This window comes from Lissotriton vulgaris, chromosome 2_1 (assembly GCF_964263255.1).
Source record: "Lissotriton vulgaris chromosome 2_1, aLisVul1.2, whole genome shotgun sequence".
NCBI classification, from domain to species: domain Eukaryota; kingdom Metazoa; phylum Chordata; class Amphibia; order Caudata; family Salamandridae; genus Lissotriton; species Lissotriton vulgaris.
In genome coordinates this window covers 2,103,779,168-2,103,802,233 of record NC_141687.1, presented here as the reverse complement: position 1 = coordinate 2,103,802,233, position 23,066 = coordinate 2,103,779,168, and the positions used below count along the sequence as shown (strand labels likewise).

The 23,066-nt window shown below is 42.5% G+C and overlaps 1 protein-coding gene across 4 annotated transcripts in view; it reads left to right on the top strand.

Moving 5' to 3' along the window:
* Positions 1 to 23,066, top strand: part of RFX7 (regulatory factor X7) — a 494,781-nt gene that overhangs the window by 420,868 nt on the left and 50,847 nt on the right. For all 4 annotated transcript variants that reach the window (XM_086958347.1, XM_086958345.1, XM_086958346.1 and 1 more), the window contains exon 8: positions 11,646 to 11,941. In XM_086958347.1, the coding sequence (XP_086814473.1) occupies positions 11,646 to 11,941 (296 nt within the window). The remainder of the gene's footprint in view (positions 1 to 11,645; positions 11,942 to 23,066) is intronic.

The following is a 23,066-nucleotide window of genomic DNA, read 5'->3' as shown; positions in this document are numbered from 1 at the left end:
AGGTGAAACTCCTTGCAACTATCTTGGCGCTACGACTGAGGTCGGTGATTCCAGACCTCATACACTTGGACCAAACCGGTTTTCTGCCAGACAGGCCCACCAAGCTGAACTTTTGACTCACCCACAATTGGCTGCAGGAGGTGTGGGACAGAGTCACTGCACTGGTTTCTCTCCCTGGACGCTGAGAAAGCCTTCGATGTGGTCCACTGGCCGTTCCTGGAGGGTGCCATGCATAAATTTGGCTTTGGTCCTAAATTTTGGACTTGGGTCCGGCTCCTCTATACCGCACCGCGAGCTAGGGTGAGGGTAAATGGTAGACTGTCCCGTGAATTTCAGATTCAGAGGGGGACCCGACAGGGATGCCCTCTGTCCCCCCTCCTCTTCACACTAATCATTGAGGTACTAGCGGCTAGGGTCCGACAAAACCCACGGATCACTGGATTCAGCAGAGCAGATACTGACCCTGCACAAGAGAAGCTATCCCTCTATGCGGATGATGTCCTTGTGTACATTACCGACCCGGAAACCACTGTCCCAGAGCTCTTCCTGGAATTGGAATGCTATGGTAGACACTCTGGGTACAAAATAAACTGGCATAAATCGGTCTTGTACGACCCACGGGCAGGGAACCCTGGACGACATTGCCAGGGCAACTAATTACGACGACGGAAGGCTTTCAGTACCTCGGGATTTACATCACCCTTGACAGGAAACTCTACCTTCAGAAAAACTTAGAGAGGATCATGCTGAATTCCACAGCGGACATGGACCGCTGGAGACAGCTGCAGCTTACGCTCTTAGGCAGAACAGCTAGGTATAAGATAATCATCCTCCACAAATATTTATACGCCTTACAGAATGAATATTACCCGCTACCGGAAACACTGCTGCCTAAAATTCATTAAGATCTCAGGGCTTTTCTCTGGCTAGGTAAACAACCTAGAATAGCACTGACTACCCTCCAGAGACACCAATACAGTGGAGGAATCTCGTTGCCTAATCTGGAAACCTACTATTGGGCGGAACACATGACCCCGATAAACGAATGGCTACATACTCAGGCAGACACATATGCCCTAGAACGACACAAACTGTCCCCGCACAACATACTGCACTATCTGTACGGGGCAGCTTCTCCCAGCGACTATTATTACATTGCTTGCGTGGAACAAGGCCACGAAATGTACTGGCTGGGAGAGGAAACCCACCCGGCAGACGCCACTATGGCACTGCAAATGGCTAACTCAACTTTATAAACTTAAGGGATTTAAACGATGGGATGACATCGGAATCTCCACCATTGGAGATGATGTCGCAAGGGGGGAATTAAAATCCTTTCTGACCCTAAAATCGGAGTTTGGGCTTCAACACACACAGCTCTACGAATACATACAGCTGCGTCATGCTTGGCGGACCAAGAGCATACACCTACCTGGGCTCCCAGAATATGCACCACTAGAGGGTCGGCTCCTGCAGGAAAAGATCCAGGGGAAGGCGGTCTCACTCACCTATAAAACCTTAACCAACAATATGCTTTGAGATCTGGCGAAACTTAGACACACATGGGAGGGGGAGGTGGGAGAATTGGATGACCTAGATTGGGACATAGTGTTGATGCATCCCAGGAAGTTGGCGATCAAGTCCAGGCTGCGTCTCATTCAATACAATGTACTTCAAAGGACTTATTATGACAGGGTGAGACTCCATAGAATGGGGAAAATAGACGACGCTACATGCCTCCGCTGCCACAGAGACGGAGGAGACTTTTATCACATATTGTGGGCATGTGACGTGATTCAAAACTACTGGAACCACATATTTATGGAGTTGAGAGATGTATTGGAGGTCCCACTTATCCAGAAGCCGAAGCTGGCCCTCTTGGGAATCACTAACGACGTGGACCTTCCGCGCCCTCTCCTAACCTTCCTGGTTTTGGCCCTGGTGGTAGCCAAAAGGGATATAGCAAAGTGCTGGGGGTCGCCGACTCCCCCGGAATTGGAAGAATGGAGACGAGGGTTAGATCTCGATATGGCTGCCGAGAGAGTGACCTATAAAGCTAGAGGGAGTCCAAGGAAGTTCCGTAAGGTCTGGGCCAGGTGGCGCCATTATCATGGTTTGGATGGGGGGCTGGGAGGGAGGTGAGCTCAGCATTAGGATGCAAAACTGCTTAAACGTCTTACGGATGGTTTGGGAGTGGACGCTGAGAGATCTCTGCATATCGAATATACGGACATTGGACAAATGTGATATGAAAAGTACCAGCAAAGTTGGATTGTGGAAGGGTGGGCGAGGGAGTAGCGGGGTGGAGCACGGAGAATTGCATGACTGTACTGTTGTTATAACCAAAATGCAAGTAAAGATGTTTTTAAAAAAAAGAATGATGGGCACCAGATTTATGACTAATTATAAAAAGGTAATTTTGCAAATGCCACAATTATGCCTTTGTAGTGCCTACAACAATGGTTAGAAAGGACATGCACGGTTAATTGGTCAGCACAAAATTTTTGCATGTGCTTTCATCCTGTACCATTGATCGGGTGGCTGTGATGGTGGCGTAGAATTCTATTCAAACATGGTAAGCCAGTAACTCCTGTTTGGGCAGTGCAGACGTAGAATTCCTATTACAAATGTTATGTTTTAATGATGCATGCATTAAAATATCCTGTGGGAATGTCATCTGTCTCAGTTTAGTTGCCTGTCTCCCTAAGTCTTGGTTTGACTATTTAGTTTTTTTCACATGCATTCCCCCCTATTAAGGAGATCACCGACAAGGGCATGTTCTTCATGCAAGTGTAAACATATATTTGTCAGCATTTACAGCGTACAGAAGAAATTAGAAGGGATTTCTTCTTAAGATGCCCTTAATACTGGATTTCAAAAGAGATTACCAGGGATATCCTTTTTCCTAATTAGCAGCTTAGCATAATTCAGGGACACTTGTTTGAACCTATGTGTGACAGTAAAGAAGCGGTGTGTTGGCAGAAACATTTCTACTATTTCACAAGATAAAATCAGTGATTAAAACTAGACCAAGCATTATACAGTGGAAAGAAAATTGGATGTTTTTGTAATACTTAAATAGCTTTTAAAGGGAAACCAAGCATCACGACTGGAATAGCAAATTATTGTAGTGCTAAAGGGCATTCTTGGGTAGAGAAAAGGCAGTTACAGGTATATTCTTTGAAAACATTATTTTATACAACATCTGCCGAGTCACACATCTACAAAACACTTTTGTTGATTCAGATTAAAAATAAACCACTGAAGGTAAACTGCAGTTAATGTGTTGCGAATGCTACAACCTCATTGTTTATTGCGCAACGTTTCAGGTGAGGAAGAGGATACAATCTGAAATCCTGTGATCTTTGTTAATGTACAGGTTATCCATGTGACAAGAGAAATCAATTTCAATTTCATCTTTATTCGTTCAAGTTAAAAATGATCATAAAAGCACATATAAATACATCATCATAAAATTATTACAAAATTCTATCTTTAAAATTACAAATATTTCATCACAATTCTAGAATAAAGACGAAGATATATAAAGGTGTTGAAAATTCATTCCATATGCTTAATCTAAGTACTTGTGTTGTTGTTTAGCAAACTCTATATTTTACGCACCGTCCCCTTCCTCATACAGGCCCATAGGAAGGACGCAACTGAATGACAAACCAAAGGGTCGGGTAGTGTTTTTAGAAAGTGTAGTGCTACCCGGCACTGCTTAAAATTCATTTTCTTTAAAATTGGTTTGAGGTGCACATTCCGTTCATACTCATATAGCCTGCAAAATAAAACTAGGTGCAATTCAGTTTGGAGTGATAAGTTATCACATGGGCACGCACTTAAATCAGAGTGATTATATGTTTTTTCAGGATAACCTAACATGAGGGGAATCAGGTTAGTGCGAAACCTCTGTAATATTAATCTGTGTTGCATCCTTTTTACATTTACTAGGTAAGAGAAACCTCCCTCAATTATTGGTGGGTTAAGGCAATATGCCCGGACTGCATATTTCTCTTTATAGTGTTCCTTACTCTTGTACTCCGACAGCATGAACATGTCACTAACCTTCTGTTTCGAGACCTTCTTTTCAACTAGGGGATCTTTAAAAAGTTCAAGGAGCCTTTTCTCTGATTTCCCTTGCCAATTTGTATGAAGCCTGCGATGTTCTTATTTGTTCATAGTTTCTAGGCTTAACCTTTAGAGCATACAGCAAATCCTTCCTAGCTTTTGTGCATGGAGAATCGAACCAGCCCCGGCCTTTTCCACTGTTTGGCGCTTTTGTTCTTGTTAGGGCCGATTTTATGTTTTCTAAGATATTACAAAAAGCTGCCACAACTTCCCCTGCTTCAGCTTCTGGGTCTAAACATAGCTGTATATCCTCTTGAGTGTTCAATATAATTTCAGGAACCAACTTAATTTTATCAATGTATGCCCATTTGAGCTGGACCCCATTTTTCCAAGCCACAATTGGTGTTTCGACATTACTGTGCTGTTGTCAGCTCCATTGAAACTATGGCGTGGTCACTAAAAGTGGTGAAGGAATTGCCTACCTTAACGACCCTTGCAATAGGAGAAGCGGTCAAAAGTATGTAGTCAATCGTTGACTCCACCCCATTTCGTTGAAAGGTTTCCAGCAAAGTGCCTGTTATGTGGTCTGGGTCACAAATTATTTCCATGTTTAGGGAGCCTGATACCTTATTTAGGCCGTTACCATACTCACTATGTGTAAAGTGATGTATAGGATTTCCCCTCATGTCCTCTAACCCACAAACAGGCAGTATATTGTAATTACAGGGACATATATTGAAATCACCTAACCATATGATATTTATATTCAAGGACTTATTGTTACATACAATGTCAGAGATAGCTTTGTTGACTTCCCCCCACAATCGTGTGCATCTTTGGACCAAATCTGTTGTAGAAATGTATTAGTACCCATGTCCCTTCCTGATATATCTCCATTGCAAAATGTGAACATTTTGGTTTGATTGTGAATTCATCTTTACTTTCACTAGTTAATCGTTCCGGTTTAGGGTCAGGATGCCCCCCTTTGCCCTCCCTGAAATAGATGGATTTGCTTGGGCCTGAAAGGATCGGTAACTGTTGATGAATACTGGCTCCGTGGCCCATGTTTCCTGGAAACATACTATTTTCTGGTCCTGCCATATCTTTAACCAGTTAATGTCACTCAGTTTGTGGGCAATACCAGCCACTTTCCATGAGGCTATTTTCAATTTTTTTCTTTGTCTCTCCCGCTGTATAGAAGATGGATGTAAACGCTCACTATTTGCAATAGTTGGGGGGTGGATGTTGCCTATCATGGCTCATCTGTGAGCTTGTATGTACTGACTGTAGTCAGTCACAAGCATCAAGGTCATACGGGGGCGCATATCTATTCTCTAGCTTCCAATCCATATTCCCACTATTTCCGCAAGATGGACCCTCTATTTGTCCTTCCTTAAACTGTAAATGGCCCACAGATCTTCCTGGTGCTGGAGGTCTGTAGAAGAAACCCAATGGTAGGACAATGATGTGTTATTTTCTAATGTGAGCATTGACCAGCTGCTCCAGGAGAAAACCTACAACAAATTCACTTTTAAAATTTAGAACCACAGTCTTCCGGCAATTGTTCCCTAGCTGAGCCAACCCATACTACTCTTCTTGCAATGATCATCTGACTTGCAATGTTCCTACCTGTAGCCCCCACCTTATCCAAATTTTGAGTTAGCTTGTGGAGAGCTTTGGACATTAATTGAGAAATTAATTCTACTTGTTCCTCCCGCAGTGGTGGCACATTTCCCAACACTAGAACCAGGGGGGGCAGCTGCTGGGGGTAGGTGTAAGGTCTGTGCTTCATTTATCTGACTACTCAGGGCCGAGCTTGCTTTTTTCTGAAAACCATCCTGGTTGCCCCGTTCCCGTTCTATAAGTGTACTATTTTGACCTCTAGGTGCTGTGTTAAAATTCGCCACTTCCTGACTTGTCTTGTCACCCATTTCTTTCGAGTTATTGGAAGTAAGAAACCTTATGTTACTACAGGCCGAGTGACTAAGTGTACCTGGTGCTGCATTTGCATCCCGATTATCACTTAGATGTTGGGCCCTATTTTTTGTAACGGGAAACATATTTAGTGTCATTGTGCTAGAATCAGTTCTAAGCCTCTCCTGGGATGTTGGGGGCTGTCTGGCCATCATTGGGCCAAACTTTGTTAATACTGCCTCTAGTGAACGAGAGTTGTCTTAGCCTGGGATTCTAAGGTGGTTAATTTATCCCCTATCTGACTTAGTCTTAGTGACATGGGGATTAGCATAGTGTAAACCAGTGTTTCTAGTCCCTGCCAAATAGTTTCAGTCATCAGGGAGCAAGGGGCAGTATTTACTGATCCGTACCAATTAGTTCTTGCTGAGCTGTTTCTGGTGCTACCTCTCCCTCGTGTTTATTTGGTCTCGGGGCTTTTGCTGATTTTAGTCTTTGCGGTCCCCCGCCCCTCTTTGTCTTTACCGCAGCATCAGTGCAATTCCTCCGAAGTCTTTTCATACCTGCCACCCTTGAGGAAGCTCTTTGTGAGGGGCCAGTCAATTCTGAATCATGGGGTGCGGGACACATGGTTGTGACTTCTTCTGTCACCATATCTGTTAGCGGGGGTTCGTCTAAGGTGTTATGGGACGATACCCCCCCAGCGAGGATCTTTTATTATTATTATTGGAGTGATCCAGCAATAGGCTGTGTTCCGTTAGTTCAGTCTTGTGCCCCAAAACTGATGTTGCCCTAGTTAAGAAAGAGTCAAGTGTCTCCACTATACCTGCGCCCACTCGGGCATTCTGGCCCTCACGTTTGCTCATCTCGTCTTTGGGTTTCAGTGCAGTCACTGATGCCAGTGTATAATGTCAGTAACGTGGACCCTGTGTTGAGACTATTGGTGCTATTAGTATCGGGCAAACATACTCAAACTCAGGGTGAAGCACTTTATCTTAATTATTCTCTGGGTGTCAGAGGGGGGCCCAGCCCAGCCTCTTCCAGGCTCCGACGGGCACGAACGGGCCTGCCCTTGGGATTTACGCGTCCCCGCGCCGCAGGTTAGCGCTTCGCTTTTCAGCGCGACCTGCGCGCTAGTGGTGATGGGAGTTGTAGTCCCCCTCCTCCGCCGGGAGAGCTACTTCGTTGTCGGTCTCGCATGCCGCTTCCCCGCTTCTCCGGGAGTCCTGCTTGTCAGCTACCAGGTGTACTGCCACTCATTCTTGGTTATTTGGGGATGGGCAGCAGTCAGCAATTCAAGTCCAACATGAACTTGGTTGTAAGTCTAACTGCTAGAAAAATACCGTCTTTCAGCAGGCATTCAGTAAAAGCTCTCTCCAAATAACACAATTACAAGCACACTGCACTTTTTGAAACTTCAGCTTGGAATAAAGGATAAGAATTCATAAATCTCAATGTGCAGACCCCAGAAAAGGCCTGTGTCCTTGATGGATAAAGGTGCACCAGTAAAATTGCAAACAGTTTCTCTGTGAAACAATTTACAATGCTTGTATTTGATCTATGCTAACTCCTCCTCATCCAAGACACATCTCCACAGTGTTCCTGTAGCCCGTCACGCTCAAGAGAAATTAATCATTTACTAATAGGCATGCAACTTGATATCTATTGTAGATTAAAATTAATCACACCGGATATGGTTGTAGGGACACAAAAAATAATTAATCCCAAAACCTATAATTGTGGGTAATGGGCTTACATCACTTTTGAATATTGCACTATGGTTGGGAGTAAGTGAGTTCCTTATTCCTTATTATTTATTAACTCTTTATTCTTGATCAGTGCCACTTTTATCAAATATACTTGTTATTACATTTGTAAAGCCCAATGTCACCTGCAGGGTAGGTATACTGGCGCCAAGGAGGTGCATATGCCTAACCCTGATGTGGAGAAGACCCTGATGTTGAGTGTGAGGCTGATTAACACTTTAGAAGCAATGCAAGAGAAGATGTGTTCTGATATGGTTCTGTGTATGTGTGGGATCATGAGGTGTCCGTGTGGTTGGTGGAAAGGAAATGCAACTGTGTAGTTTCTAGAGTGTGTGTGAAGAGTTTGAAATGAGCATGTTTGTGAGTCAGGAGCCAGTGGACCTCCCTGAGGTGTGCTGTGAGTTCTGTGTGGAAGGTTCAGGATGAGTCTGGCTGCAAAGGTCTGAATGCCATGTAGTAGTCCAGTGAGTTGCTTGGTGATCATGGTGTGAAGGGTGTTCCCATACTCCAACTTGCGGTGACTAGGGCATAGCAGTGTAATATACGACATATAAATACATAACAAATGTGAATCTACAGAACTTTTGTTGTAGATACGTATGTTGTTTTTATATGTTGCCTATTGGCCAACCCACCTCTTCCAAGCCAGATGGCTCGCTAATGTGCCCATCCTCTCTGACTAGAAAGAAGGGCAATATAGAGGGGAATCAGAGAAGAATTTGGTAGTTGCATGAGACAGATATTCCAGCGATTGAATAACAAAAATCCTTGTAGGGTTGAACCCTATCAGGCATGCAGAGTATCCCACCTGCCATCTCTAACCAACTATAAATAAAGTTAAAGGCTCTTAAACGTATCCTTATGATAATTGCTTGTAGCACCCTACATCTCTACCCAAAGTTAATAAAATTCAAGTTTAGTGGGACCGCACTTCCTTCTCCTCCCACAACTCTTGCTTGGGGTTTGTGACACCTGTCAGCTTCTGACATCTGAGAAAATCAACTTGAAAGCAAATCTAAGTGAAACTTGAAGCGACCGTGCTTGTGTCAAAGTCATCTTATCCATTTAATCCTGGTTTCTCATGTTGCCATTATTATGCCCAGAACCGCAGGAATAGAAACTGGGCTTATTACTACAAGATACAGGATACTGAAAGCGACCCTGAAAGGCGTGCAGACATCCATTAGGATTGGCCCCTGGCTGTCTAGCATGAATTTTCTGAGAGGTCACGATAGGTCATCCTCGTGCAGATCAATGGTACTTAGGACAAAACAATGCATTCTCAACAGATAGTCAAACCACTGTGAGCACTATTTAGCAAAGTGGTCTATCTCATTTAATAGCTTCATGCGTGCTATAAATGAGTAACTGTCCCGTCACCTCAGCAATGGATAGGGGCTAAGCAACAGAATATGTGCATGCCTTTCATGTATTGAAATGGCTTAACCATTTTAGTCTCAGGCCACTTGGACGAGCTAAAAATGTCAATTTCTTAACCAGGAATTTGTTTTATGCTCTCTGACTACAAAATAGTAATGTTATCTACAACGGAGCATGCAACCTCACTAATCTGTTGGAGAATATCTGCAACTTCTTGTCAAGGACTCAATAGACGCTTGTATGCTCTGAACCACACAGCGGTTCATCATATTTTCTTTCAAGTGTGGCCTTGTAGCACACAAACTGTCCGGCGGGAATATAGACATCCCTTTGATTGGAGAGTGCCTGGTTGTCGAATGTCCTTTCCATACTCGAGTCGCCCACATAATACTAATCCTTTCCCTTATCTGTCACTCTCTCTCATACTGTAATAACTCAGGTTCATCCCTATTCACACTCACTGCTACCAAACCAGCTTGCTTTCAGTACAGAAGAGGCCCTAACCAAGTTCCATAATTCACTCTTCCAAGAACATTTGCGTCCTGGTCCTATCCTAACTCCTAAACCACATTAACCACGTTCTGAATATAGAATGAGATGATCCATTGCCATAGCAAGATTCGATAATGTAATACACTTCCTAAATTGCGTAAAATCTGTTGACAAAAATAAGCCAGATTAAACACGGCTGGCCAACCTGTACCCTATTTTTGCTAGCTATACCTCTGTTCCACTCCAGAACTACCACACACAATGTATAGTTTCAGAAACCTGTCGTTCCCATTGCCACTGCCCTGGAATATTGTTCTCCCTTGGCCTAAGTGCATGCCTTTATCTCCCACAGTGAATTAAGCCTGTGGTGCTCAACTCCTAACCCTGAAAAAAGCTTCTGGGCTTCCTATATTTCCTCTTCTGTGCACTATTAATGTGTGCAGTGGAAGGGGCCACCTTTCACTTCTATCCAATGTCACCACCAGGCCTTATTATCTAAAGAGCTACAGCGGTGGTATATAAAGAGCTACAGCCGTGTTCTTCTATACTTTTGTTGATAACTAATGCGAGCCATTTCTTGTCGAGATGCGCCGCTCTTGAAATCAACTTTGGTTGACACAACAACAGCCTTAATCTAATTATCCATTTAAAGCCAAGTATGAGAACTAATAGGACACATCAGATCTTCAGCAGACAAAAGGCTGAATACACAGAGTGAAAACTGAGCTCAGAGTGAAAACTAGAGCAAAGAGGAAGTTGTGAGCGGACAATCAAGAGAAACAGAAAATTCTTTAGGGCATAGCGTGGAACTAGGAAGGTGAAGAGATACTTGAGAGGTGTGTTGTCATGAACTAGAAACTGAGACTGCTATCCATACAGTAAAAACTTGAAAGAAACTGCACCAGTTTTTAGCAAGCAGATGCACAGTCAATGCCTTCCTGGCACAGAAACAGGAATGCTTGCAACATAGTATAGAATTGGATCACAGATCAAACTCAGATCAACAGCGCTGAGAGAGCACTAGCAGGGTAAACGGTCAGTGCAGTTTTGGCACACACAGGCATTTGAGGCAGAAGGTGTACTTAACATGCAGATTCTCTTCTAGGTCAATAACTCTGTTAACTGGGCTAATGCAGAATGTCAAGCGACTGAATGCTGTGGAAAGTAAATTAGTCCTCCTTAAGCGTTGTCCCTTTACATTCTGACACTTCCTTATTCTTTTCTAATCAGGGTTTGTTGAATGAAAACTGTTTGAAAAATAAACCAAGACATTTATAAAGATTGAATCAATTTAATTAAATGTACAGTTTTGAGGTACTATAAGTTGTGTTTCCTTTTTCTCTATCATACTATACAGACAAACATTGACAAAACAAACAGCTCAGCACTCGCATTATAAAGGTGAGACCTGTTGCCTTTGCCAGTGCTTGCTTATCACTGTTGATCAGCATTCGTGCATTGTAAATGCACAATTTTACTTATGCCACTATTCTTCCTTTGTGGGACAGTTCCTGGTTACTTTTCCAATAATGACAATTTGATGGGTATCTGTATCATTTAGAACCAGAAATCCACTTCCTTTATATCTATATCTTCAGCAATGCTGTTGACCTGCTGCCCACTTTAGAGTCCTTCCACCAAATAGTGTAGAGTGTTGGACTTGACTCAAGGTAAGGCGCCATTGAAAGTCTCCAAATGATGTATTTTGATAGTCTTCTACGCTAATGAATGCCAATGAGACTTTTTCACTATGCCACTCTCAATGTTACGTTATCCCTACATCATTTTTATAACGGATTGGTTATGCAGGCGCTCCCTCTGTCAAAGTGTCAAAGTAGGGTTGATTTTATTGGCTCTGCAGATCTAGGCTACTGCAAATTTAGCTTCTTTAGTGCTAATTGCACGAGGCATTTATAGCAGGGTTGGAAAAGATCTTTTTTTACAATGTGTTACAACAGCTGTTCACTTGAATGGACATCTGTGCCACTTGCAGAAACTTAATGTATAATATTTCATTTTCAGGAATCAAAGGCATATCTCAGTCTTCTGCATTTATACCCACGGCGGAGAGCAATTCTTTTCATCCCCAAATGAAGACTTTGGCGTCGCCGGTTGATGCTAAGCAGCAGTTGCAGCGAAAAATCCAAAAGAAGCAGCAGGAGCAGAAACTCCAGTCACCATTACCAGGAGATTGCCTAACCAAGAAAGCAGAAGGGTCTTCGAGCAACGGGTTGACAAGCGTTTCTAATGGAAGCCCCGCTATCCTTTCTCCTCAACCCATTGGCATTGTAGTGGCTGCAGTTTCTAGTCCGATTCCGGTAATTATACTGTGTCATTTTGGTTTATTTTATATATGCTGCTCAGTATTCTTTTTTACATCTATAAAGAACAATGCATTAGCGATGCAACTCAAGGTAGAAGTTACCAACATTATTTAATTTAATTGTGTATTTATTTTTCAGTTTTTATACAAAGCCAAAGGCAGGAAGTAAGTTCTGGTTAACAAACATTATAAAACAACCTATTAGCACCAGGAAAATAAGGAGCAAGTAGTTCATTCTAGCAGAAACGTTACAAGCAGTTAACTAACCATCATAGTCAATCATCTAGCAAATAACAAGGTGAGCAGAGAAAACAAACATTTTGTAGCACCGAAGACAGGTCAAGTCAACATATGAGATGTGAACAGCGATCCCTACTTTAACTCAAGTGCCTCTCAAACAGGAGGATTTTGAGGTGTTTTTTATTTATTTATTTATTTAGAGTTTTATATATCACAAACTAAACCCAAGACATCGGGTATAAAGGCGCTGTACATAGAACCAGTTTTGTTACAGTAGGACACATTCATTTTTGTGAGGCACGGGGAGATTAAGTGATTTATCCAGAATCACTGGATGTTGAGCATCCCTGCGGAGACTCAAACCTGGCTCCCCAGCTTCGAGGGCGACCACTCTAGCCGTAAGACTACACCCTCTCCTTTTTTCTACATCCGTTCTCTTTTGAATGTGAACAGACAATAAATAGGTTGAGTGAAGGTCTGCTGGGAGAGAGTCCCAAACCTCTGTGGCTCTGCTAGAGAATGCCAGGCTCGTGCAGCATTCGCGCCTGAAAGTTGGATGTTCGAGTAGGAGGGATCAGCATTTTTCGATCCTCGTTGATTTCAAGGCTATATTTTCCAATCTGGTAGCAGGGAGTGGAGCTATGGAGAGCTTTGAGCATTGCATGCAGTCTTACATTGGGATGTTTCATTAATGAGAAGCCTTATAACTGATGTTTGATGATAGGCCAGAGTGAGACATAAGGATAGCCATGAAGCAGCTATTAATTTCTCTGAAAATGTCCTTATCCGTGGATAGAGGAAAGCTCTATCCAGCTTTTTCCGCTAATGCTTTTCTTTTCAACTTTGGCTTTTATTGTGAGGATTGTACAAATCTTCAGGAGTCTGTAGCAGACGCTTATGACATGAGATGTCTGTGGTCATCTACGGTCCGATTTAGTAGGTTTTCCCAAATTGTATGTTTTTGTGCTCATGTGTATCTAGTCTGGGTAGGAAGCAGTCACATGCTGTACCCTTCAGGATAATGTACATGGGTAGGGGGAAGGGATTCAAGATTGGGTACATGTTGAAGGCACGAGTGATTTGTTTTTAGGTTCAGCCTATGGGAGTAGCGGTCCTATAGAATCCTTACCACAGCAGACATTGTGTTCTTTAAAGCAAATGCCTTTTTGCTCCTTTCTGAATTGGAAAAAAAAGTGCAAACGTGAACTTTGATATGTTTTGCAGCATGAATAGTGTCTGGATTCTCATTCTGTGCATTATTTTGCCATCAAGTAATTTTATTCCCGAATCTGTTTTTCCTTTTTATTGTTTACATAAATGTTTACAGTTTGCACAGCAAAATATATTCCTACTTCTCTATGGGTATTGGGGAGCGAGATATTGGCGAATGTGCAGCAGTGATAGAGATAATTTCGTTTTGAAGTATTCTGCTAGTCTGATGTACATTTCATATTTCATCTGCTTATGTGCTGCAGATACCTTGTTACATGCATTCTGTAACTGCTGTTTATCTAGCTACTGACCAGTATTTGTATTTTTATTTTTAAAAAAATGTTTATTAATTTTTGCAGCACAAAAAACAAACCACAAGCATGTCATTGTCGAGAAGCACTCCCACATCCCCAGCCCCCCGCCCCCCGCCCTCCCCTCCCCTCCCATGTTCTAGGACACTGTTTCTTGTTTCCAAATGTTCATCCATAAACCTTTCCCCAGTCCACATTAGTAATAGCTCAGGGTTCTGTAGCTCCATCTCCTCAATGTCTATCGTACATTCATGTCTCCGTGCCCCATCAAAGCCCTCCATCCAATCCATGGAAATGACGCCATTTGCCCCACACCCTGCCAAACTTCTTTGGGCACCCTCTCGCTTTGTATGTGATCCTTTCGGCCGCCATATATAAATCCATACCCCTCCTCCACTCCTCCAACTGTGGTATGTCAGGCACCTGCCACTTCCGGGCTACGTCCCTCTTGGCCACTACCAGGGCGAGCACCAGAAAAATCAACAAAGGGCGAGCCAAGTCTACATCATTAGTCATTCCCAGAAGTACCAGCTTTGGGTCCAGTGGAATGTCCGTCTCCAACACCTCTCCCAGTTCTGAGAGGACCTCCCCCCAGTATGTTTGGATGTTCGGGCAGGACCAGATCGTGTGAAGGAAATCCCCTCTATTGTGTCCGCAGCGTAGACAGCAGGGATCAGGTACTCTCCCCAGTTTATGCAGCCGCACTCTATCAAAATAGGTCCTATGCAGAATCTTAAACTGGATCAATCGGAGGCGTGATTTAATCGCTATCTCCCTAGGATGCATCAGGACCACACGCCAATCTACTTCATCCATGTCCCCCACCTCACGCTCCCACTTGGCCCTGAGGCCCTCCAGTTTATTAGGTCTATTATTCATTATTGTTTTATATGTCAGGGACACTGCCTTCCCAGTGATCCGTTCCTGCAAGAGACGGCCCTCCAATGGAGCGTATTCGGGCAGTGCCTCTGTCAATGCCCCCTCTGCCCTCCAAGCATGGCGTAGTTGCATATATTTAAAATATTGGGAGCGGTGGAGCCCATATTCCTTTTGCAATGAAGGAAAGGATTGCAGCACCCCATTCTTTGACACATCCCCCAGAGTAGAGATGTCGATGGCATCCCAGCCCTGGAACCCTCTCGACTTGCCAGGTGCATTTCCACAGCGGGGTTTGTTTCGTAGGTTTGTGATCCCACCTAATTGTCGTAGTCTCCCTTTTCCACGCCCCCAGCGTGATTTTAATAGCCGGCAGCAGTCTGGCCTGCCCCCTACCTCCATACAGGTAGTATATACATGTATGTGTGTCCATGGTGTACCTTTCCAGTTCATATGTGGGGTGTGTGGCAGGTGCATGTATCCATTCATTAATGGGGGCCAAGTGTTCCGCCCAGTAGTAGCTACTGACCAACACAGATAGGTTGTGCCAGGACAAAAGCAACGCTCACTGCCTCAGATTTAGCACTTGTGCCTATTTACTTTTTAGATCCGATTTATTTTTTCCTTTTTAGGTTGAGTCTGAGACTGTTTGCTTGCATGCATTGTTGGTATCCAAGTTGAGAGGCACTTTAAAAAATGCATTGCTAGCAGCAGACCACCATTCAACCTTCCACCATTGATGGTGTGAGCTAAAATTCTTTGCCATCTGTCCCCACCTGCCTTTGCCCTTAGCCACTTTGACTTTCAGCTTTTATTATTGTGTGACTTTAGAGCTTTGTGATTAACATCCTCTGAGAATGCTGCTCATATTGACGAGGAACTGACATGTGCAATACTTTCTGTTTAAGGGTTTCTGTTTTTGCCTAGGTGTTTCCTTTTTAGGTCTCTCCTGCCAATACGCTTGCACATTCCTGGCGAGAGATATTGAGGGGCACCAGAAAATCCTACCAAGAGGGCTTTGGAATGCGGATTATGGCCAGTGCATGTGTTACTGGTGCGCGCTCGCCATGTGCTCCCCGCCCCGCCTCCCCATCAACCTTGAAAGGAAGCCGCTCGCACACCACCATTTGCCTGAGCCTCGGCAAAAGACTTCGAAGGCTGCCGCTCTCTCCCCCCACTTCCCCCCCCCCCCCTCCGCCACAGCAATGCCGAGAGCTTGTTCTTTTTAGCTCCGGGCGACATATGCTGTGTATTTTTTACAACTACTTTACAAGGCAGGGAAGCAGCCTTCTTGTCAATGGGATCATCGGTCTGCCATCAGTTTGCCTCTTGCTTTGTTCATACCGCACAAGTGAAACATTCAGTCTAATGACGTTTTGCCACCTTCGCACAGTCACAAGTAGAGTCATTCTTATCGACGGCGCCACCCATTTACAACTCATTCAATATGCGCATTCAAGCTTCAGCTTGGCACGCCCTTTCACCATTACTACGCGTATTCTTACAGCCCTGTTCTATTTGCTAACACTGATTTGGCTTTGGCTTCACTTACATATCAAAATAAAAAAAATATCACTTGTAGTTCTTGTACCTTTCTTTACGAAACACAATGTCTATACTTATGTAATTAAAAATATATTTGATGTATAATGTCTTTTGTATTGCTTTTGCACTAAAAGGAAAATATAATTTATTTTTTGGGTTTGTTACACTCTATTTGTGCGTGTGCTTTCTTTTCTTAACATTGGCTCAGCATACCTGAAGAGAGCACATCCTAACAAAAAAAGCATTTTTTTATTTACATCATGTTGATTTATGTGCAACATAAGTTTTATCACATTACTCGAGGCTTCATGACGCTAAATGCGCTTACCAGCATTGCAATATTAGACCTAATAAAAACAATTCACAAAGGGTGGAAATGTTTTGCTTCAATGGTAATCATTTTATTAATAACATTTTACACATGCATTACTCAACATAGATCATACCTTTTACACGTGAATATTTTTCGAACCTTTTAAAGGGGAGTTATATCAAAGCGCTTTAGATTTTGGGATTAGTATTAAAGTTTGGAAACATTCTTTTAGTAAAGCAATTCCGCTGTTGTCTGTACACATTTGAAAGCTATCCCTTTTGCAAGAAATTACATACTACGTGTCCACCGGCATGTCTACCTCTAAATTCACAGCAGAAAGCAAGGCGCTCTGAACTTTTACCACATGCAGCGTGATTTTTACAACTTCTTTACTCGGCAGGAAAGCACCTTATCTATGTCGCCATCGATTTGCCTCTTGCTGTGTTCGTTCCCACACAAGTGGAACATCCCCTCAACCTACCCTTTCATCCTTCAACTGTAACGTTCGCACCTACTTGGCAGACAAGTAAACATTTGCAAAGCATGTCTAGCTCACGTAATTTGGTTTCCAATAACTGTTGGAATATGTGAGCAGCTTCCCGACACGCGCAATCAGTTGCGCATCACTGCGGGCATTTATTCCCCTTTTCCTTTACTATACTCATGGGGAATGCACAATCATTAGCCATTTTCCCGTTCACGCTTATGGGCCCCCTCTCAGCATCCTCCCCCGCCCCTTGAGCTTACACAGCGCTATTCTGCCAGCCACACTTCCCGGCCAGACCTCTGCCAACCAGGTTCCCACTCCGGAGCCATTCCCCGGCCCTTCTCCAATTGTTAGTCACCCGGTACTCAATTGTCAACTACATGCCATCCCGGGCTTTTGGGCAGGCATCAAGACAGCCCTCAAGAGGTTTTTTCACGTTCAGCCACTCTTCGGTCAATCAGCGCCCCCCAAAGGACCGTTGTTCCCTGGTCTCTCTGGGCACAGTTTCATACTGGTCTCTGTTCCTGCCAGCTCCACCACTTACTGTGCAGGCCTAAGAGACTGCGTGATGTTTAACTTTCACCTTCATGGCAATTATTACATCCATAATTTCAGCCCCCCGGGAGCTCTTATTTGAGACCCTTGCGAATCCTGCTCAATCCAACATACACGAGCTGTCTTTTCTCTGCATAACAGAACGTGTCAGGTTCACTTACCATCCATTACAAACGTGCATTCCCTGAAAGCATTGTGCGTTAGTCCTCTGGTTTACTAGCCCTCACGATTAATTGTTTAAATGCAGAAATGGGCTATTTTTGTAGGAGTGCTGAATCGTTACCTGATGAGGGTAGTGTGTACCATGTGAACTTGAAAGTACTGGTAGTCATGTGTGTATGTATTTGGGGTGGTGTAATATTTCTATACAGGGCCGTACCCTCCCCCTTTCACGTGCCATTGGCCTACCGATTAGGATCGGATGAGGGTACGGAACCAATGTCAGCGGGCTCGATAAATCTCGCCTCGGTGACTCTCTAACCATGGGTCCCACGCTGCAACTCTGGGTAATAGCTTGCTTAATCTCCACAACCGCCCCCTCGCTGCCGGGGATGCCTGGCTTCACCTTGGGGATGCCCAATAGGGACCATCTCACAGGGAAAGCCAGGACGGGTTCCCCAGCGGTACACAGCGCCAAGAAACCCCAGGGTGAACGTGCGCTCTACAAATTCATACTAACATAACAACATCATTCTTCTCCCGCCACCCCCCAGCCCCTGCCCCTGCACAATAAAAGAAAGGGCAGAAGCATACCGGTCGAGAGGGATAGGGTGAGGAAAGGCTCAGAATGTTCACTTACAAGGGGTATGGTGTTTGAAACTGGGGTAAGAATGGTGCATGCATGGAAACTGACTCTGCTCCTTCAAATTCAGGGCAAACCCGGTAAGCCAAAGGCATCTGGGTAAATAAAGTCACAAATAAAGCAAATGATGCCTAGGACACTAGTAGCAAAATATGTAGTGATAGGTGAGATAGCTCAATTGTCTCCCCCTACGACAAATATATTATCTTGAACAAAATCAATTCTTGTATTTGTTTTAGTGAAATTTCCCACTCCCGCAGAGAGAACACTATCTACTATTTTTCTTATTCGTTTTTCACTTTAATTGAAAAAGAATTAGATTTAGGCTTATATAATTTTTGAGCCCATTTAAAACGAATGAACAAAGAAACATATATATTTACACATCACTTTTTACATGAAACTATACAAACACATATATATACATCAATCCATAGGTATATCCTTATTTAAATATTGTAGCCCAATTTTTTTTGAAAAGGATGCTCGCTATTTGTATAGACTCAGCATTCCTCTAAAGTAAGAGCCACCAGACCGAAAACAAAGAGTATTAATGGTTCATATCTTTTTAGACCTATCTTCAGTCCTTTTACTCCTTGTAAACAATGTTTTCCACAACTTAAAGTACTTTGGCTGGGATCTTCTTTAAACAAAGTGTCAACGCGTTTCAGCCCTCACAGTATGGGCCTCATCAGGACTCGGGCTAATAAACAAAAAATCATATATAACTGTACACATCCAATAATAAATATGTCCCAAAAGTCAGGGGTCTATATTCAAAATTTACATATGTACACGTCCAGTTACTCAATTACCTAGAAGTGGTCAGACTGAAAATGAAATCACACCCTTAGTGCAATTACTCTAGAGCATGTGTGCTCACTGTGCAATTCACCCTTAAACACACCTTCTAAATATATTTTAAAAGTGAGTAACAGAAACACCCTGTGTCATGTTAGTAAAGAAAGCCACAAGCAAAACACCACCTTTATACACCTATAGTCCAACAGTGTAGGAAACCTAATTACCGTTATCTAATTGCCTTCAAAGATGTATGTATCCTCTTTGGAATGAAGTGTCTGAAAAACGCTTATTTTCCATCATTGGTGGCTACAAAAGATACAGGCACATTGTTTAGATATAGTATGTGTCCCCGTCCACTCGTGATGGGCATGACTATAAAACTGGGCTCACCTGTAACGCCAGCGACTGTCACTACTTTGAAATCACATCTGGCCGTCCTTAAATCTCTGGCTATTTCTTATCGATAAATGCGCTTGCCACTCTCTATTATGAGACCCTTCAATTCTTTCCAGGGTTCTATTATGTGCACTCCACTGTATGGAACAAGAAGGAGCCGGTAAGCTACTGTCTAGTCCAAGTGTTCAAAGCAATTACGTAAAATAAAAACTGAGCAAAGCTACTTACTAGTATTACTCGGAGAAAACTCGAATTGCTAGGATGTTTGTTCGCGCGCAGGAACGCCAACGGACCGGCCCTCAACGCCGATCACGTGACGCAGAAGTATATCGGAGATACACAGATACAAAGAGCGGACTGCTCTGTAACGCGTCTATTAAGCGCGGAAATGTATCCCAATTAGTAAAAACTGAGGAGGGACTCCTCTGTGGAGCGTGTACGATGTAAAAATAAAGGACAGAGATACCGATTGCTCCATGAGTATAGCAATCCTTACTGTATATTAAAAAACGAACCGAAGGACTAGCCTAATTGGAACTGTGCTGAGAGAATACTACATTATTATAAAAGACCAGTGAAAAAAATAAAAAGGTACCAAAATAGTGAGAAAATAAAATAAAATGAATAAAATAAAGGTGAACATAACCCAGTCTGCCACTCTTTACATTCCAATAATTACAATAGATCAACACATAATCTTTACATTTTTAAGAAAAACATACACTAAATCATCGCAATGAGGTGCTAACATTCAGAACATCATATACAGAACAGTAACGCAGTCTATTTTCGAGCGGCTAATTTCCTCAGATTAACGCCCAAATTTCCTCTCTGTCATTTAGACCAATGCTGGCAGTCTTATATTTCTTGATAAGTCTTGCTTCTAACCTGTCTAACTTTGATTTAATTTCTTCCTGTTTGGTTTTACCCAGTACACATAGGACTGTCCACATCATGTCATTTTCTGTGTGTTGATGGTTTTCATAATGATGCACCAATGGTGCTCCCTGAACCTTACATTTGACCCTCGATTTATGCTGGAGAATACGCTTTTTCACAGCTTGAGTCGTCTGTCCGATATAAAATTTATTGCACGGACATTTAATACAGTATATTGTATTTTTAGTATTGCAGTTGGAAAAACTTTTTTGATGATGTTTGTATCCATTGATTTCGAACTCTTTTGTGTCTGTTAGGTAACAGGCTACACAGTTTTGGCACCTATAATGTCCTATTATGGGGGGTAAATTCAGGAGTCTTCGTAAGTCTTGGGGTGGAGACTCGACTTTTCTTGTTGCTCTTACCAGTGATAGTCTTATATTTTTACCTTTTTTAAAAGCAAAGAGCGTTTTTTTTATTCCTAGATGTTCAATAAGCTTCCGATGCTTTTGAATGACTTTTTTTACTTTATTAGCTTTCGGGTCGTACGTGAGCACACATGTAAGAGGGGTATCCTTTTCTTTTAGGCACCAAAAGAACTTCTCTTGGGGTAAACCAAACCCTTTTTAAAGCGATCTTGACTAACCTTTTGGGGTAGCCTCTGGCTATCAATTTGTTCTTCAAAATTTCCGCATTTATAAAATATTCTTCTTTTTTGCTGCAATTCCTCCTTACACGGAGAAATTGCCCATAAGGCAAATTCTCTTTAAGGCTATGGGGGTGACAACTTGTAAAATGTAGCAATGTATTACGGTCCGTACTTTTAGTATATAAACTTACCTCCAGGTGGCCATCATCGCTAACGATGTTGACAATCAGGATGTTAAGCTTTTGATGATTTAGGGACATGGTGAAGTTCAATTCCTGAGTTCTCGAATTCAACCAGTTGTAAAATTCTTGTAATATGTCATTTCCATGCCAAACCATGAAAATGTCATCAATATAGCGATATCAAAAATGTACCTCGTTCTTAAAAGGATTGTTGTCGCTATATAACCACTCTTTTCAAATTTTGCCTTCACCAAATTTGCAATTTCTGGAGAAAAACTACATCCGATGGCCACGCCAGAGATTTGTAAATATAGCTGGCCTTTAAAATTAAAAAAGTTGTTTTTTAAACATATCGTAGCCAATGATATTAAGAAATCTGTAGGCACTTGGTGTGGATGTTCTCTCTGTTCTAATACACATCTCATCACTGCTATAGCCTCATCTTGGGGGATATTTGTATAAAGTGATTCGATATCGAATGTCACTAATATTTGGTTGTCACTATCAAAAGGTCGATCCTCTATTTTTTTTATGAAGTCCATGGTGTACGATTGGGTTTCTTTAACTAAAGGGACAAGAAAGAAATCTATATATTTTGTACGCTTGGGTTTCTTTAACAAAAGGGATAAGAAAGAAATCTATATATTTTGCCACAGGTTCCAGCATCGAGCCACAGGCCGACACAATGGGCCTTCCCGGGGGCTCAGTTGTGGACTTATGCACTTTGGGCAATACATATATGTTGGGTATTTTGTTATGTTCTGAATTAAGATAATACAATTCCTTCTGACATAACCATCCTTGTTCTAAACCTTCCATGGTTATGTTCAGAATTCTTTCTTTCAACCTCCCTGTCGGGTCTTCATCTAGTTTTCTGTGGTGCGTTACATTAGCTAGTTGTCTATTCACCTCTTGGTCATATTTGTCAGTATCCCAAAGGACGATGCCCCCACCTTTTTCCGCCGGTTTGATTACCAATGACAGATTATCTGAAAGATTCTTGAGGGCTATCTTTTCGGCCTAGTTACAGTTGGAGTTGTAGTAAATTTTCTTGGATTGTAATTCATCTAGTTCCCTAAGGACCACATCCTCATAAACTAAAATTTCTGGAGGTAGTAATATACTTTCTGGGACAAAACTAGACTTGTTCTTCAAACCACTAATGTTCTTTAATTCATTTGATTCTCTTTCTAAAAAGAAGGCTTTTAGACTAATCTTTCTAAGAAAAGTCAAAATTTCTTTTTTAGTCTCAATCGGGTTTTGTAAGGCTGATGGAACATAGGACAATCCCTTTGATAGAATGGAGTTTTCGGATTTAGTAGGTGTATAATGGGATAGATTATTGATGGGTATCGTGTCCAATTCATTGCTTTCCCTTGTCCTACTTAACGTCTTTGTTTTCTTGCGTGTTCTGAACGGTTAGTTCTCTTGTTTTGGATATTGATCAGATTGTTGGAACTGGCCTGGGGGCGGGAAATGCCCTATCTGTTGGTTATACCCTCTCCATCTCGACCCTCCTCCCCTTGGTCGAAATCTGCCTCTGGTTAGAAAAGGTGGAAAAGATCTGGGGTATTGTGGGTATTGATAATAACCACCAGATGGCCCTTGATCTGATTCTGAAGAACTCTCCAAGAAGGTGATGAATTTATTTCTTGATCTCCCTCTATATTGTAAATTCAGAGCACTGGGGTTGTTATTCACAAAAAAGTCTTCTTTTAGATAGGGGTATACCTCATCTAGTTTAAAGCTTTTTATATCTCGTCCTACTTTGTTGATCTTTAAGTTGGTATTATGTGCTGAGAACTCGGCAAGAGTTTTTTCCACTGCCTCCAATAATTTTTTGGCGTCTGGAATTGTAGAATCATCCAA